Source organism: Mandrillus leucophaeus, unplaced genomic scaffold, assembly GCF_000951045.1.
Source record: "Mandrillus leucophaeus isolate KB7577 unplaced genomic scaffold, Mleu.le_1.0 Scaffold49, whole genome shotgun sequence".
NCBI lineage: Eukaryota > Metazoa > Chordata > Mammalia > Primates > Cercopithecidae > Mandrillus > Mandrillus leucophaeus.
The window spans coordinates 84,833-100,528 of record NW_012105253.1 but is presented as its reverse complement, the minus strand read 5'-3'; the positions used below and the strand labels follow the sequence as shown (position 1 = coordinate 100,528).

General features: G+C 37.6%; 1 protein-coding gene across 1 annotated transcript in view; it reads left to right on the top strand.

The window, feature by feature from the left end:
- Nucleotides 1-2,823: 2,823 nt before the first annotated feature.
- MGAM (maltase-glucoamylase) overlaps nucleotides 2,824-15,696 on the top strand; it is a gene marked incomplete at its 3' end in the record, with an annotated part of 95,881 nt that continues 83,008 nt past the window's right edge. The window contains exons 1-3 of the mRNA XM_011995495.1: nucleotides 2,824-2,916; nucleotides 12,194-12,322; nucleotides 15,172-15,395. Coding sequence (XP_011850885.1) covers nucleotides 12,196-12,322; nucleotides 15,172-15,395 — 351 coding nt within the window. The remainder of the gene's footprint in view (nucleotides 2,917-12,193; nucleotides 12,323-15,171; nucleotides 15,396-15,696) is intronic.

The following is a 15,696-nucleotide window of genomic DNA, read 5'->3' as shown; positions in this document are numbered from 1 at the left end:
TTAAGGTCTTTTATATAGGACGAAAGAAGGAAAGCAACTTGGCTGCAACAAAAACAGAGGTAAAAATTAATGTTTGTAGGCTCTGAAGACTGTGAGAAATCATTTTGATAGGTAGGGGGTGTAGATGCCATTTGCTTGTGAATGTGTGTGTGTGTGCGCGCACGTGCGCACATATGTGAAAGAAACAGAGAGGGGGGAGAGAGAGAGAGAGAGAGAGAGAGAGTCTTGTAGTAATGGTTTTTCTCCATTGGCCTGTGGAATCAGTTCAGTGTGGGATGTGTTGACTGTTTCCTGTGGCTATTCCTGGGGGTTGAGGAACTGGAGGAGTAGTTCTTAACAGAATTTAAGCTAATGATACTGCTTGTTGGATATTATTTCATTTTCAGAAAGGACTGGCTGAGGAGGGGTTGGGAAACTGACATTGGATGTCAGGTACTTATGTCAGCTTAGGCTCAAAGTAACATCATGAAGTACTCATGATCATCCCTGATTTCCAGATAAGGCAACTGAGCTTCAGAAAATTGAAATGATTGTCCAAGTTCTGCAGAAAGTAAGTAGAGGACCTCATATTTCAGCCCAGGCTAGTTTGATTTGAAACTCCATGTTCTTCTTTTTTTTTTTTTTTTTTTTTTTTTTATTAGAGACAGGGTCTTGCTGTGCTGCCCAGGATGGAGTGCAGTGGTGCTGTCATAGCTCTCTGCAGCCTCAATCTCCTGGGCTCAAGTGATCCTCTTGCTGCTGTATGGGGGCTGAGAATCCCTAAGGAGCATTCTCCAAATTTTCCAAAATTCCTCAATTTTTATGGAAAATTCCCCAAATTTTCAGATTAAATCATCTGAAAATTTAACATGAAAATACTCTCCAAGAAATGATTTATCTTGAATGAAATACTATGTTTGACAATTTCATACTAAAAGGATACTTTTAGGGACGCCTAATCCACCCACCGTTAATTACCAGTAAAATCCACACAGAAAAAATTATTATTTTCTACAAGGATTTTATTCCAGGAAGGGAGAACACAAAGTCATGTTCCATGTAGGAGGAGGAAGAATGCACACGGGGCCTCATCTGTCCCTTCTGGGCTCAGCATTCAGAATGGGCTCTTCATGTGGGTCTGGCTTTGACAGAGAGTTTGAGGAAGCTCTGTGGGCAGGGACTTAAGGAGTGGCTAGCACTCCTCCGAGCACTTTGGGGAATGCACACCTATAAAACAGAGCAATATATTCTTGAATGCACTATTAAACTAGCATTGTAGTAAATAAAGAGTTTAGTAATCACAGGGCTGGCCAAACAAGAGCAGGGAAAAACTTCTCAATCCCATCTCCCCCAGGATTCAAAGGCTGAGGTTTGTAAAGGGTACTTTGGTGGGCATGGGGCTGGAGAACTTGTGTAATTGATTGGTGGGGAATGAAATCACAGGAGCACCTAAAACTGTCTTTGTGCAGCTGAGTCAGTTCCCGGGAGGGGTGTGTGTGTTGGGGGGGCCTCAAGACTAGGTGGTGTCTCTTGGTCTACTGAAACGCTAACAAATGTCTAAAAGACCAATTATTTAGGTTTCACAATAGTGATTGATATGGTTAGACTTTGTGTCCGAACCCAGATCTCATCTTGAATTGTAATCCCCATAATCCCCACGTGTCAAGGGAGGGACCAGGTGGGAGGTGATTGGATCATGGGGGTGGTTTCCCCCGTGTTGTTCTCTTGATAGTGAGTGAGTTCTCGCGAGATCTGATGGTTTTATAAAGCAGTTTTCGCTGCTCTTGCTCACTCTCTCTCTGGCATGCCGCCATGTTAAGATGTGCCTGATTCTCCTTCCACCATGATTGTTTCCTGAGGCCTCCCTGGCCTTGTGGAACTGTGAGTCAACTAAACCTCTTTTCTTTATAAATTACCCAGTCTCAGGTATGTCTTTATAGCAGTGTGAAAACAGACCAATACAGTGATGTTATCTTTGGTAGTTGGGGAAGTTATAAATTTTGTGACATTGGTTATGTGACTGGGGCAGTAAACAACTTACAGAAAACAAACTAAGCCATGGCGGGACATTGTTTATGCCTATTCTTTAGCAAAGTCCAAGCCCCTACCATAATTCCAACCTTGCCTTACGAATGTGGCTTTAAGCTCCAGGCAAGGAGGTGGATCATTTTCCCTTGACTCCAAGTTTAACTATAAACTAAATCCCTCTCATAGTTATGTTGGCCTTTGTAGTAGAATAAGCAAAAAGCCAACCCCCCAAAAAAAATCCCCCAGAAAACATAATTTAGCCTGGGAGGTTAGAAGCAAGATGGAGTCAGTCATGTTAGATTTCTCTTATTTATAATTCTGCAAAAGCAGTTCAAGAGTCACCAGACTGTTAAAGGATTTCCATACTGCAAACAAGCTTAAGGACACCCGAAAGAAGAAAGAAGAAAACTATTTTTAAAACATTTTTAAAACGACTTCCTTCCATCGCAATCATCAGATTGTGCTACTAAATGTCGATGAGTTCCTGAGAGATTCGGAGTCACTGCAAGATACCAGGGCTCTTTTGGAATACTGGGGTCATTTATTTTTTGCTCTTTATCATCTACAAATTGTGTCTGTGTTCTCTTACCAGACACATGGAGTGTCCTTACCACTGATTAAACATTCAGTGCCTGGAGGGGATGGAGTGGGTCATGGGAGCTGACTTTTCCTTCCGAAAGTCGTAGGGATGTCCTTCTTAAAGCAAGACCACGATTACTAATTAACTAAAAATTCTGATCCTGGAAATAAAAGCTGGCCATTCATTTGCATTTGAAAGCCATTAACATTTTCTTGATAGGTCAGTAAATAGTTACCAGATCTTTGGTTGCTTTGGTGGACTGTGCTCCTCTGCTTTTATTGCTAAGCCATCCTTCAGGCAGAGAGGGAGCGGCTGCAGGAGGTAATGAGGTATGTTTGTGAACCTTGGGTTCTTTTGTGGTTACAGATGTGTGTCTACAAGTGTGTGTGAATTTGAGTTGGTCTCCTTTAGTCAAAATGCCCTTGTCAATTTGTTAAACACAGACAAAGATAAACAACACCAATAATAAATCAAAAATTATGCACATGCATACACTTGGAACAAAATTCTCATTTATCTTCTTTTCTTAGTGTGTGTATATTTTTCTGAACTAAGGCCAGATCTATAAGCCTGATTGTAGTGAAACCTGTGTGTTTATGTGTGTGTTTCTGTGTGAGGTGTGATGAATTATTTAATACTTAGGTTGAGGTAGCAGGCAGAAATTCTTTCAGATTCTGGAAATGAGGTGAGAGAAATGAATAAAAGGCGTTAGAATTTGGGAGTGAGATTAGAGCATTTCTCTCTGAAAGGATGTGGAGTTGTGATTGAGAAAATGTAATTGGAGAACCAATTATAGTCAGAAAATTGAGAAATCTATCACTATGCTTATGGGTTTGGTACCTCTGTTGATCAAATACAGAATAATTTTAGGGAATAGGCTGAGGGTGTGTGTAACAAACTGGGATGCATTTATGAGTTGGTATGCACTGGGGGTTAGGAGTGGTTTCCTGTGGAATCTGGAAGATCGTAAAGAGAAAGGTAGGGTATCTGTCCTGGCAGTCATGTGTGGAGTAGAATGGCAGTGCCCGTGGGAAGAGGAGAAGGTGATAAATTGTTTTTGGCCCTCCCTGGTAAAACTTAAAATAAAAAAAAAATTGGATCCTTACTAGTTGCCAGAGTCTAGCTAGACACATGCAGGCATTTCTTTTCTGACTGGTTACAGAGGTGGGAAGGGAGAGTTACTCTTGGGGGAGAGAAAGAAATTGAGACTAATCCCCATGGGTCTCCCTGAAAAAGGATATCAGTAGGTTCTTGTTGCAGAATCTAATCAGTGGCTTTGCTGGGCAAGGAGGACCTCCCAGTGTCCAAACTGTCTACAGTCTGTGTCCTGGTGTGGGACAATAAGTGTATGTCTGCAGGTGTGCCAAGAGGGGGTGAGATGGAGGGGGTCTTTGGTTTGTTGTGCTGGTAGGACCCTGTGCTACCAGGGATCAAATGAAGTGCTACGCTAAATTTAAGACAGCTCATTGCTATTTCACTCACACTTTGACAAGACGCCAATGATCATTTTTTATTATCAGGAATTCCCTCACCAATAAATTTTAATGAGCTGATAAAATTACTATAAAAATTGTTCTGTAAGCAGGGAATGGAACTAGAATAAGAAATTTTCCATTTAAAATTGGTTCAGGTGGCAGCTGTGGAATGTGATGAGAAATATAAGCCTTCACACACTGTTGCCGGGCTTGAGGAGGAGTTAGCTGTCTCCTAGAGATGATCCCTTTGCAGTTCAGATGGGGAAACTGAGACCCAGAGGGGTTAAGTTGTTTTTCCAAGGTCACACAGCAGTCTAGGGTAAGAGCTGACTCTTAGATCTCTCACTTTGGATGTGACCAGACTTGCAAGAAAAAAGCCATTCATTAGCTACCTTATCCCTTCCCACTCACCAAGCAACCTACTAATATTGCCCAGCATTTTTGATGAATAGCTATGGCTTGCTGGGGTCCTCTTTGCAAGTTGTTCTTGGTCTATCTACAATGAATCCTCTTTTCTACTAGATCTCATGCCTTGTGTTAGCAAAGGATTTTAAAAGAATGGCTTAGACCTCCATGTACACATCAAACACTGGCCATAATGCCGAAAAGAGGACAAATATCTAGTTTTTCCAAATTAATTTAGATAGCCATTTTAGTAATTTGGGCCCCCATGTGATTTGTCTACTTTGCCTAAAGCACTATGACAGTACCAGGACAATGAGCTTTGACAATTATTCATATACTAAATAATTCAAGAAGAAAAAAAATTCTATTGCTTTTGCATAATGTATATATATATTAATAATTCTTTTTTAAAATTTTACTTTAAATTCTGGGATACATGTGCAGAACGTGCAGGTCTGTTACATGGGTATACATGTACCATGGTGGTTTGCTGTACCTATCAACCCATCATCTAGGTCTTAAGCCCCACATGCATTGCGTATTTGTCATAATTCTCTCCATCGCCTAGTCCCCCATCCCCTGACAGGCCCCGGTGTGTGATGTTCCCCTCCCCATGTCCATGTGTTCTCATTGTTCAACTCCCACTTATGAGTGAGAACATGTAGTATTTGGTTTTCTGTTCCTGTGTTAGTTTGCTGAGAATGATGGCTTCCAGTTTCATCTATGTCCCTGCAAAGGACATGAACCCATTCTTTTATATGACTGCATAGTATTCCATGGTGTATATGTGCCACATTTTCTTTATTCAGTTTATTATTGATGGGCATTTGGGTTGGTTCCCAGTCTTTGCTATTGTAAATAGTGCTGCAGTAAACATTCATGTGCATGTGTCTTTGTAATAGAATGATTTATAATCTTTTGAGTATATACCCAGTAATGGGATTGCTGGGTCAGATGGTATTTCTAGTTGTAGATCCTCAAGGAATTGCCACACCGTCTTCCACAATGGTTGAACTAATTTACATGCCAAACAGTGTAAAAGCGTTCCTATATATATATAGTAATAATTCTTACATTTCAGTACGATTTTTTTTTCTGACCAACCTAATTAAAATTGCAACCCTTACCCCAACATTCCTCATTTATCTCCCACTTTTTCTCCATATACTTATACAGTATAACCTATTGTATATTTATTTATTTTGTTTATTGTCTCTTTTTTCTACTTGTGGGAATGTAAGAATCACGAGGGCAGGGATTTTTATCTGTTTTGTTCATTGTTGTATAGCCAGTGTTTGAAAGAATGCTTGGCACATTGTAGGGACTTAATAAATAATTCATGAATGAATAAATAAACTGCAAGCAGATTTCTTTCTTCCAGAGATATAGCTTAGATAATGATGAATGAACGTGGCACATAAGGCACATCAGTAGCTTCTTCCAGGTCTCCCAGGTAATTTAAAACAGTGCTATGGGCCATAAACTTAATGTGGTTTTATTTGATAAAACTACAATCTCACAGAAAGCCCAAGCTGGTGTACATTGTGGGGCATTATAGCATAGCCTATAGAGTAACGGTTGAAAGCCATGGCTGTGGAGTCCAAAGGGCAGGTGTTCAAATTGGGGCTCTGCTCCTTATCAGCTGTATGACATCAGGCCGGTTATTTGATGTTTCTGAAGCTTAATTTTTTCATCTGCAAGTGAGGATAGTAGCCATAATCAACTTGCAGTTGTTATAAAAATTACATGTGACAAATTGTGGAAGCCTCTTAGGATATCTGCTCAATCACTGTTAACCATTATTATCATTAGCATTAAAATTGCATAATTATGTATTTGTCCTATAAAAATAATAGTCAAAGATTAAGGACAGATTACCAAGTAGTGGTTTTTTAAAAAACATTTTTAAAAGCACTTAACCCTATTTAAATTATTTCCTTTTTATTTGCCTCTTGCCATTTTTCTTGATCTTAGTTTTTCTTCAATTGCATTTCTAATTGAGATAGGACGCTTCACCATCAAGGGTTTTATAATGCAGGAAGTAAGGTCAATCAGATAATGCTGGAGTTTTTTTTAAGGTTTAAGGAAACCTTTCTCTTGTATAGCTAGAAAATAGATATTATTGTTCCGTAGAGCAAGTAACCATATTTGAATATATGGCGCAAAAGGACTATTGATAAACAGCAAGTTTTTAAAAAAATGTTAATGATATTTTATTAAAAAGTCATATTTACCTATGCATATTAGTTATCTATTGCAGGGTAACAAATTACCTTACAATTTTGTAGTTTAAAACAACAAACATTTATTATCTCCCGATTTATGCAGGACAGAAATATGGGAGTGGGTTAGCTGAGTGGTGCTGATTCAGGGTCTCTCATGAGTCCGGCCGAGATGTCAGCCAGGACTGCAGTCATGTGAAGGCTTGAATGGGGATAGAGGCCTGCTTTCAAGGGAGCTCACTCAGATGGCTCTTAGCAAAAGACCTCAGTTGTTTGCTGGAAATTTCCATAGTCCTGCTTGAATGTTATGATGGCATGGCAACTGTTTTCTTCAGGAAATGATCCAAGAGAAAGAGCAAGGAGGAAGCTGTAAAGCCTAGTCTTGAAAGTTAGATGCTATCCCTTCTCCATATCCTATCTGTTGAGAGTGAGTCACTAAGTCCAGCTCATCCTCAAAGCGGGGGGTGGTGGGGACTTGGCCTACCTCTTCAAGAGAGGAGTATCAAATAATTTGTGAAATTAAAAACACCTGCCATGTCGTGATTTTTAAGTAACATTGTATTATATTTTACTTCACATATTTACTGAGTACTGTCTCTATGGATATTTACACTGTCCTCAATCTTTTGCTATTACATGTAATACTGTGATGAAAAACCTTTATTTGTATATACATTGATTCCCAAATGTGTAAGTGTATTTATGGGATGAATTTCTATAAATGCAATTGCTGGGTAATGGGCGTGAGTAATTTTAATAGTTTTGGCCGAGTCTTCATTGAGCATAGGGTGTTTATAGTTTGACCAGCAATGGGTGGGTGTTTCTTCATAGTGTCTAACATAGTGTGTTAATAAACATTTGGAAAAAAATTAAATATTATTATAAAAAGCAATCTCACATCTTATAACTATTAGCATCTACCAAACAGGAGACATGGTCACTTGGATAGACATTCTAACTCCTCTTCTTATCAGTGAACATAAGATCACTCTTTGCTTTATTAGTTTATTTAATTATACCAGGCATGAGAGGTTATTAATCTTTATGGAATTTAACAAGCAAATTTAATTTTATAGGATTTCTTATGAAGCTCTTTGGAATGTGAGATAGTGGAGACTGTCATGGTAAGAAAGACTAGAACTGGAATTTATTCTAGAAAACACAAGGCAATCCTTGTTGTAGAGAAAGGTTGCTTTCACAGCTCCATTTCCTTTTGCATAGTAAGAGGGCATTATGTTGACTAATAGCAGTTTCTTATCAATGTATGAGAAGTAAGTCCTCTTATTCAACCAGTCCTTGGATAAATGACTAAGGAAGACTGCTTCCTACTGAAGAGAATATGGGAGGAAACGTTGATTGGGTGGAGAATGAGACTGCAAGGAAGTATCAAACAATTCCTGATTTAGGGAGTCATGAACTAAGACCTCATAGGAGAAGAAAGGGGATGTTCTTTTTGAGTAAAGAGAGTATGATTTACAAGGCAGCCTGGGAAAGCAAGCGTTGGTGGGTTGGTGGGGAAAGTAGGCCTTGTATAGGCAAGACTGCAGCTATGGCTCCTCTTCCTGGCTTTCTACACTTATGTCCCAGGCAATGCATGAGTCATTCAACACATGGGGCCATAAAGCACTTAATGGAGGTCATACCGGAGCAAGTGAACCAGGACAGCAGTCAGCATTGTTCATCAGCTGCTCCACCAGAACACCAAGTCGGGTGTGGTGCCATACTCAGGGAAAGTAGGACTGACATATTTTGTAGAAACGTTCTGTTTCTTACCTAGGACCCACTACCTGTCTTCTCTTTGGTAAATAATAATATAATGAGACCTATGCTTTAAGACTTAGAATATTTTTATTTGATTTCCACAATAAGAAGCTGGCAATAGATAATAATAACAGAAGAAATTGTAGTTTCATTTTACAGATAGGAAAATTGAGACTCAAGAGTATTACATAAATTGTTACAGCTACCACAGCAAAAAATGGTAGGGTTGGAAATCGAGCTCAGGGATTCTCGTGCTCTATTTAGCACTGCCCTCTCTTCCGAGAAGGACTTGGGGATAGAATTAAAAAAAAAAAGACACTAATGAAATGTTTAGCACATGTGTCTTTTGTGAAAGGGAGAAATAGAATAGTGTGAGATTTCTGTGACTCACTTGAAAACGACTTTTAAAAACTAATATTGAAGCCAACATCACCCTGATACCAAAGCCAGACAAAGACACAACAAAAGAATAAAACTACAGACCAATATCCCTTATTAACATAGATTCAAACATTCTTGACAAAATACTAACATACTGAATCCAACAGCACGTGGAAAAGAGAATACACCACGATCAGTGAGTTTTATTACAGATATGCAAGGATAGTTCAACATGCACAATTCCATAAATGTGATTCATCACACAAATGGAATTAAAAACAAAACCCATATGATCATATTAATAGATGTAGAAAAAGTATTTGATAAAATCCAGCATTCCTTCATAAAAAAACCCCTAACAACCTTGGTGTAGAAGGACCATACCTCAAAATAGTGAAAGCCATATATGAAAAACCCATAGCCAAAATCATACTGAACAAGGAAAAGTTCAGTATGATTGAAAGCATTCCCCCTAAATGGAGACAAGACAAGGATGCCCATTGTCACCACTCATATTCAACATAGTACTGGAAGTCCTAGCTACAGCAATCAGGCAATAGAAGAAAATAACACGCATCCAAACTGGAAAAGAGGAAGTCAAATTACCTCTGTTCACTGATGATATAATCTTATACCTAGAAAACCCTAAACCCTCCAAAAGACTCCTAGATTTAATAAATGACTTCAGTAAAGTTTCAGGACACAAAATTAATGTACAAAAATTAGTAGCATTTCCATACACCAATAACAATCAAGCTGAGAACCAAATCAAGAACTCAATCCCATTTACAATAAAATAAAATAAAATACCTAGTAATACATTTGACCAAGGAGGTTCAAGGATCTCTACAGACAACTATAAAACACTGATGAAAGAAATTGTAGGAGACACAAATTGGAAAACATCCCATGCTCAAGGATTGGAGGAATCAGTATCATCAAAATGACCATACTGCCCAAAGCAATCTACAGATTCAGTGCAATTGTTATCAAATTACCAACATTGTTCTTCACAGGTTTAGAAAAAACAATCCTAAAATTCATATGGAACCCTAAAACAGTGTAAGTAGCCCAAGTAATCCTAAGCAAAAAGAATAAAGCTGGAGGTATCACATTACCTGACTTCAAATTACTCTAAAAGACTATAGTAACCAAAACAGCACAGTACTGGTATAGAAATAAACATATAAATCAGTAAAAAAGAATAGAGAACTCAGAAATATAGCCACATACCTACAATCAACTGATTCTTGACAAAAATATGCACTGGCGAAAGAACTCCCTATTCAATAAATGGTACTGGGAAAACTGGAATGTCATATGCAGAAGAATGAAATCTCTCACCATGTACAAAAATTAACTCAAGATGGATTAAATACTTAAATGTAAGACCTGAAACTATAAAATTCCTGGAAGAGAAACCTAGGAAAATCTCTCTGAACATTGGCCTAGGCAGAGAATTTATGACCAAGTCCTCAAAAGAAACCACAACAGAAACAAAATTAGACAATAGGAGACTTAATTAAACTAAAAAGCTTCTGCACAGTAAAAAAAAAAAAAAAAAAAAATAGAGTAGACAGACAACCTACAGAGTGGGATAAAATATTTGCAAACAATGTATCTGACAAAGGGCTAATATCCAGAATCTATAAGTAACTCAAACAACTCAACAGGAAAAAAAAACCCTTAACCCCATTAAAAAGTGGGCAAAGGACATAAACAGATATTTTTCCAAAAAAAGGCATACAAGTGGCCAAAAAACATGAAGAAATGCTCAACATCACTAATCATGAGAGAAATGCAAATTAAAACCACAAATGAGATGTCATCTTGCACTGGTCAGAATGGCTGTTATTAAAAAGTCAAAAAACACATATTGGGGAGGATGCAGAAAAACGGAAATGCTGATACAGTTTTGGTGGGGATGTAAATTAGTGCAACCTCTATAGAAAATGGTATGGAGATTTCTCAAGGAACTAAAATTAGAACTACCCTTCAATCCAGCAAGTTCACTGCTGAGTATCCATACACAAAAAATAAATTGTTTTATCAAGAAGGCACTGCAATTGTATTTTTATTGCAGTAGTGTTCACAATAGTAAAGTCATGAAATCAACCCAAGTGTTCATCAACAGATGATTGTATTAAAAATGTAGTGTACATATATACCACGGAATACTACTCATCCATAAAAAACAATGAAATCATATTTTTATAGCAACATGGATAGACCTGGAGGCTATTTTTTTCTCCATGAAATGACCCAGAAACAGAAAGTAAAAAACTGCATGTCCTCACTTATACATGAGAGCTAAACAGTGAGCATATATGGACATACAGAGTCATAGATGCTGGAGACTCCAAAAGGAGAAAGGGTGGGAAGGGGGTGAAATACTACTTATTGGGTACAATGTACACTATTTGGGTGATATGTACACTAAAAGCCCAGTCTTCACCACTATGCCTATACATCCATGTAACATATTTGCACTTGTACTCCTAAATCTGTAAAAATTAAAATCAGTAAAAAATATTTTTAAAATGTGAAAAAAATGCTGGTAGGAATATCATAGATCTTCTAGTTGAATTTCTTTCATTTGTAATTGAGGAAACTGAGAATGAGAAACCTTAAGTAAATTTTCCAAGGTAATCTAGCTGGTTATTTTCAAAATGAAGATTGCAAAAAAGAGAATTAACTAGATTTAAAGTCTCCTGGAAGATGCTATATCATCTATGTACAGTTCTTGCTAAAAAAACAAGCTTAAATCTGATAAAAACTATAAAGCTAATAATTAATTTACAGGAACTATAAGGATAGAGAAATATGTTAGCATGCATAGAGATGTAATCAATAAAATTCAGACTGCAGGAAAAATCTACAGAACAAATTCTGTTTATTAAAAAATACATAACAGATATAAACCAATTACGAGATATAAATCTTACTTGCATCCTCAAGAGAGCAGAACAAATTGTAAAAGTTTATCAGACAATGAAAGAAAATTCAAAATTCACTAGATATTTGATGACAGTAAAGAATTATTATAAATATATGTTAGGTGTGATAATATTTTGCCTTTTGCAAAATTTCTTATCTTTTAAAGAAACATGCTGAGTATTTTTATATTAAAAGACATGAGACCTGAGATTTGCTTCAGAGTAATTCGGGGTAGGGAGAAAAGTGGACCAGAATAAAGACAGAATGAATTGGCCATGAGTTGATAATTTTTTAATTTAGATAATGGGGGCTTGGGAGGCTTGTTACAGTATCCATTGCATGCATTTGAGCTTTTCCATTAAAAATCTTACTAGTTATATAGTAAATCAAATTCACATCTAAAATTGTTTTCTCTTACTTTTTAGAGATGGCAAGAAAGAAGCTGAAAAAATTTACCACTTTGGAGATTGTGCTCAGTGTTCTTCTGCTCGTGTTGTTTATCATCAGTATTGTTCTAATTGTGCTTTTAGCCAAGGAGTCATTGAAATCAACAGGTAAGAAGTAACTCTGGGGCTCTCTCCATGTGTTGTTTTTATTAGAGCAAATCTTCATCAATGGCAGGAAAGTAATACTTTCATGCTCGTGTGTGTGTGTTTGTTGCGGGGGCTGTTATATGTGTGTGTTCTACATGTTTTGGGCAGCTCAGTAGATATTCATTGTAGGTTTAAGTTGTGATACTTTGATTTAGCAATTAATACATTGCAGGATTCCATAATTGACATTTTAAATACATTTGCCAAATTTCCTTAAATAGCTCTAATTCTGCTAAGAATGGTAATTAACAATACCCTTATGTGAAAGGCAAGCAACTGAGTATATGAGAAACTTCAAAAAGTTTGTGGAAAAATAGAAATATAGAAATAGAAAGACAGAAAGATAAAAATAAAAACAATAAACTTTATTTCTCAATGTAAACTCCATCAAGTTCAGGACACTTCTGTAAAAGATGATACCAGCCATTTAGTCTATCCATAAGAACTAAGGGTCCTGGGAATTTAACCTTTTTAATGCAGTCTTTTTTACATTATTAACTGAAAAAAATGAGTGCCCTTTATAGATTTTTTTAAGATTAGGAAACTAAAAGAAGTCAAAAGGAGCCAAATAAGAACCATAAGGTGGATTTCCCATCAAAACTCTTGCAAAATTGCCTTTGTTTGATGACGAAATGAGCAGGAACTTTGTGGTGGTGGAGAAGGACTCTCTGTGAAGCTTTCCTGGGCGCTTTTTCTGCTAAAGCTTTGGCGAACTTTCTCAAAGCACTCTCATAATAAGTAGATGTTACTGCTCTTTGGCCCTCCAGAAAGTCAACAAGGAAAATGCCTTGAGCATCTCAAAAAACTGTGCATGACCTTTGCTCTTGACTGGTCCGCTTTTGCTGTGACTGGGCCACTTTCCCCTCTTGGGAGCCATTGCCTTGTGCTTTGTCTTAAGGCTCACACTGGCAAAGCCATGTTCCATCTCCTGTTACAACTCTTGAAAGAAATACTTCAGAATCTTGATCCCCACTTGTTTAAAATTTCCATTTAAGGTTCTCCTCGTTTGCAGCTGATATGGGTACAACAATTTTGGCACCCATAGAGTAGAAAGTGTGCTCAACTTTCATTTTTTTCAGTCAGAACTGTGTAAGCTGAACCACTTGAGACATCCGTGATTTTGACTATTTTTTTTGCTGTTATTTGTCAGTCTTCTTCATTAGGGCATGACAAAATTAATTTTTATCTTCACAAATGGATGTGGATGGTCTGCTGCTGTGGGCTTCATCTTCAATATTGTATTGGCCCTTCTTAAAACGAGTTATTCCTTTATAAACTGTTGATTTCTTTGGGGGCATTGTCCCCATAAACTTTTTGTAAGTATCAGTGATTTCACCATTTTTCCACCCAAGCTTCATCTTGCGTTTGATGTTTGTTCTTACTTCAATGTTAGCAGAATTTATGTTGCTCTGATAGGCGCTCTTTTCACACTGATGTCTTATCTTTCCTAGTGCCTCAAGCTAAGTCCTGTTCAGACACGTTGTAACAATCTACTGTGAGTTTATTTTAGTACCAAAAATATTTGAAATTTCTACATAGTTTTTTCATAATACATATTTTTCATGGACTTTCTGAAGACCCTCATCTAATCAAAGTTTTTTTGTTTATTGAATTTTTATATCCCCAAAAGGAGCTGGATTATGCAGAGTTATCCATGGTTTCTTATCTGATTCATCTAGGAGCAACTTCCTAGGAGAACCAGGCAATCAAGGGTTAACCTGTGGCTTCTCTGCCCCTCCTACCCCACCCTTGTTACAACAATTTCTACTCTTTGTAGAAAAAAGTCCCAAAGGTTGCTCAACTCTTAAAATTATGTGATTCTAAAGATGTAACTAAAACCATTGTGCAGACATTGGCACAATTTGAATCTGAAACCCCGAATGAAAGGAAAACCAATCAAAAGACTAACTGTTTTGTCTTAATGTCATTATTAATTTATTGTAGAACACCTTCAAGAAAGCTCACCTCCTTATTTTAGGATACAATAAAAACACCTTTTCTAATTTACTGATTTTTAAATCGGAAATCAAAGTTCTCCAGCCCTTAGGTAAGTCCTAGCTGTCAGTTTTTAGACTGGTGGGCTCCCTTTACATCTTTTGTCATATAGGACTTTGTATTTACGGAAGAATGATGTTGCTCAGAAGCATTCTTTGTCCTGGGGATGGGCTGTTGACTGAGCAAGCAAAGTGAAGGTTACTGTGACTAGGATGGCACTTGTACTGCACGTGTTCTGTGTGCCCTTGCTGCTGGGGTTGGAAGTAAAGAATCAGATCAGAGATCTGCAGACTTTACTGTAAAGGACCAGATAGTAAATGTTTTAGATTTTGTGGGCCATACAGACTCTGCCATATGACTTAATTTTGCCCTTGTAGCACAAAGCAGCTAAAAATAAATGAGTATGTAATGTGTATAACATGTAATGTGCATGTGTGTAATTTTCCAGTAATACTTTGTTTGTAAAACAGGCTTTGACTTAATTTGGCCTGAAGGCCATAGTTACTGACCCCCAGACTAAAGGAAGGGTGGTCCCCAACTTCATGAGCTTCTAGTCTAAAGGTGGAGTGCTTATTCTTATACATACCATCTTGTAGGGGATGGAGTTGGGAGTAGAAGGAGATGGTGTAGAGACACACAGAGGTAAATACAGTCAGCAGGAACAAAGTGACATTTTATAAAGTGAATGCATAAATTTTGAGGTCATCAGAGTGAAGCCCACTCAGTAGTGGAGTTAATTGGAGGTGCTGAGAACTATTGAATGTCTGTGAAATTAAATTTGTTTAATGGTCATTTTATGTTTGCTTTTGATATAGCCCCAGATCCCGGGACAACTGGTACCCCAGATCCTGGAACAACCACTTCCACGCAGTCTAGGACAACTGGTCCCCCAGATGCTGGAACAACTGGTTCCACGTATCCTACGACAACGGGTCCCCTAGATCCTGGAACAACTAGTACCACTCCTGTTTCTGCTGAATGTCCCGTGGTAAATGAATTGGAACGAATTAATTGCATCCCTGACCAGCCACCAACAAAGGTTTGAGTTATGAATTTTGTTTCCATTTCAGAATTTATGCAACTTGATAGTTTTTTTGTTTGTTTTCGTTTTGTTTTGGTTTTCTTCATTAGTGACTCTCAAGAGAGGTGTTTACGTTGCAGCCATTAGCCGCTCAGGCAAATTAACCTTTGTCCATGCTTGTATGACAGTGCAACTTCGGGAAAGGAAGACCTGGAATATTCCCTTGGGTTGCCAGATTCAGCAAATAAAAGTGTGGTTGCCCAGCCAAATTCAAATTTCAGAAAAACAATGAATCAGGTTTTAGTATAAGTGTGTCCCA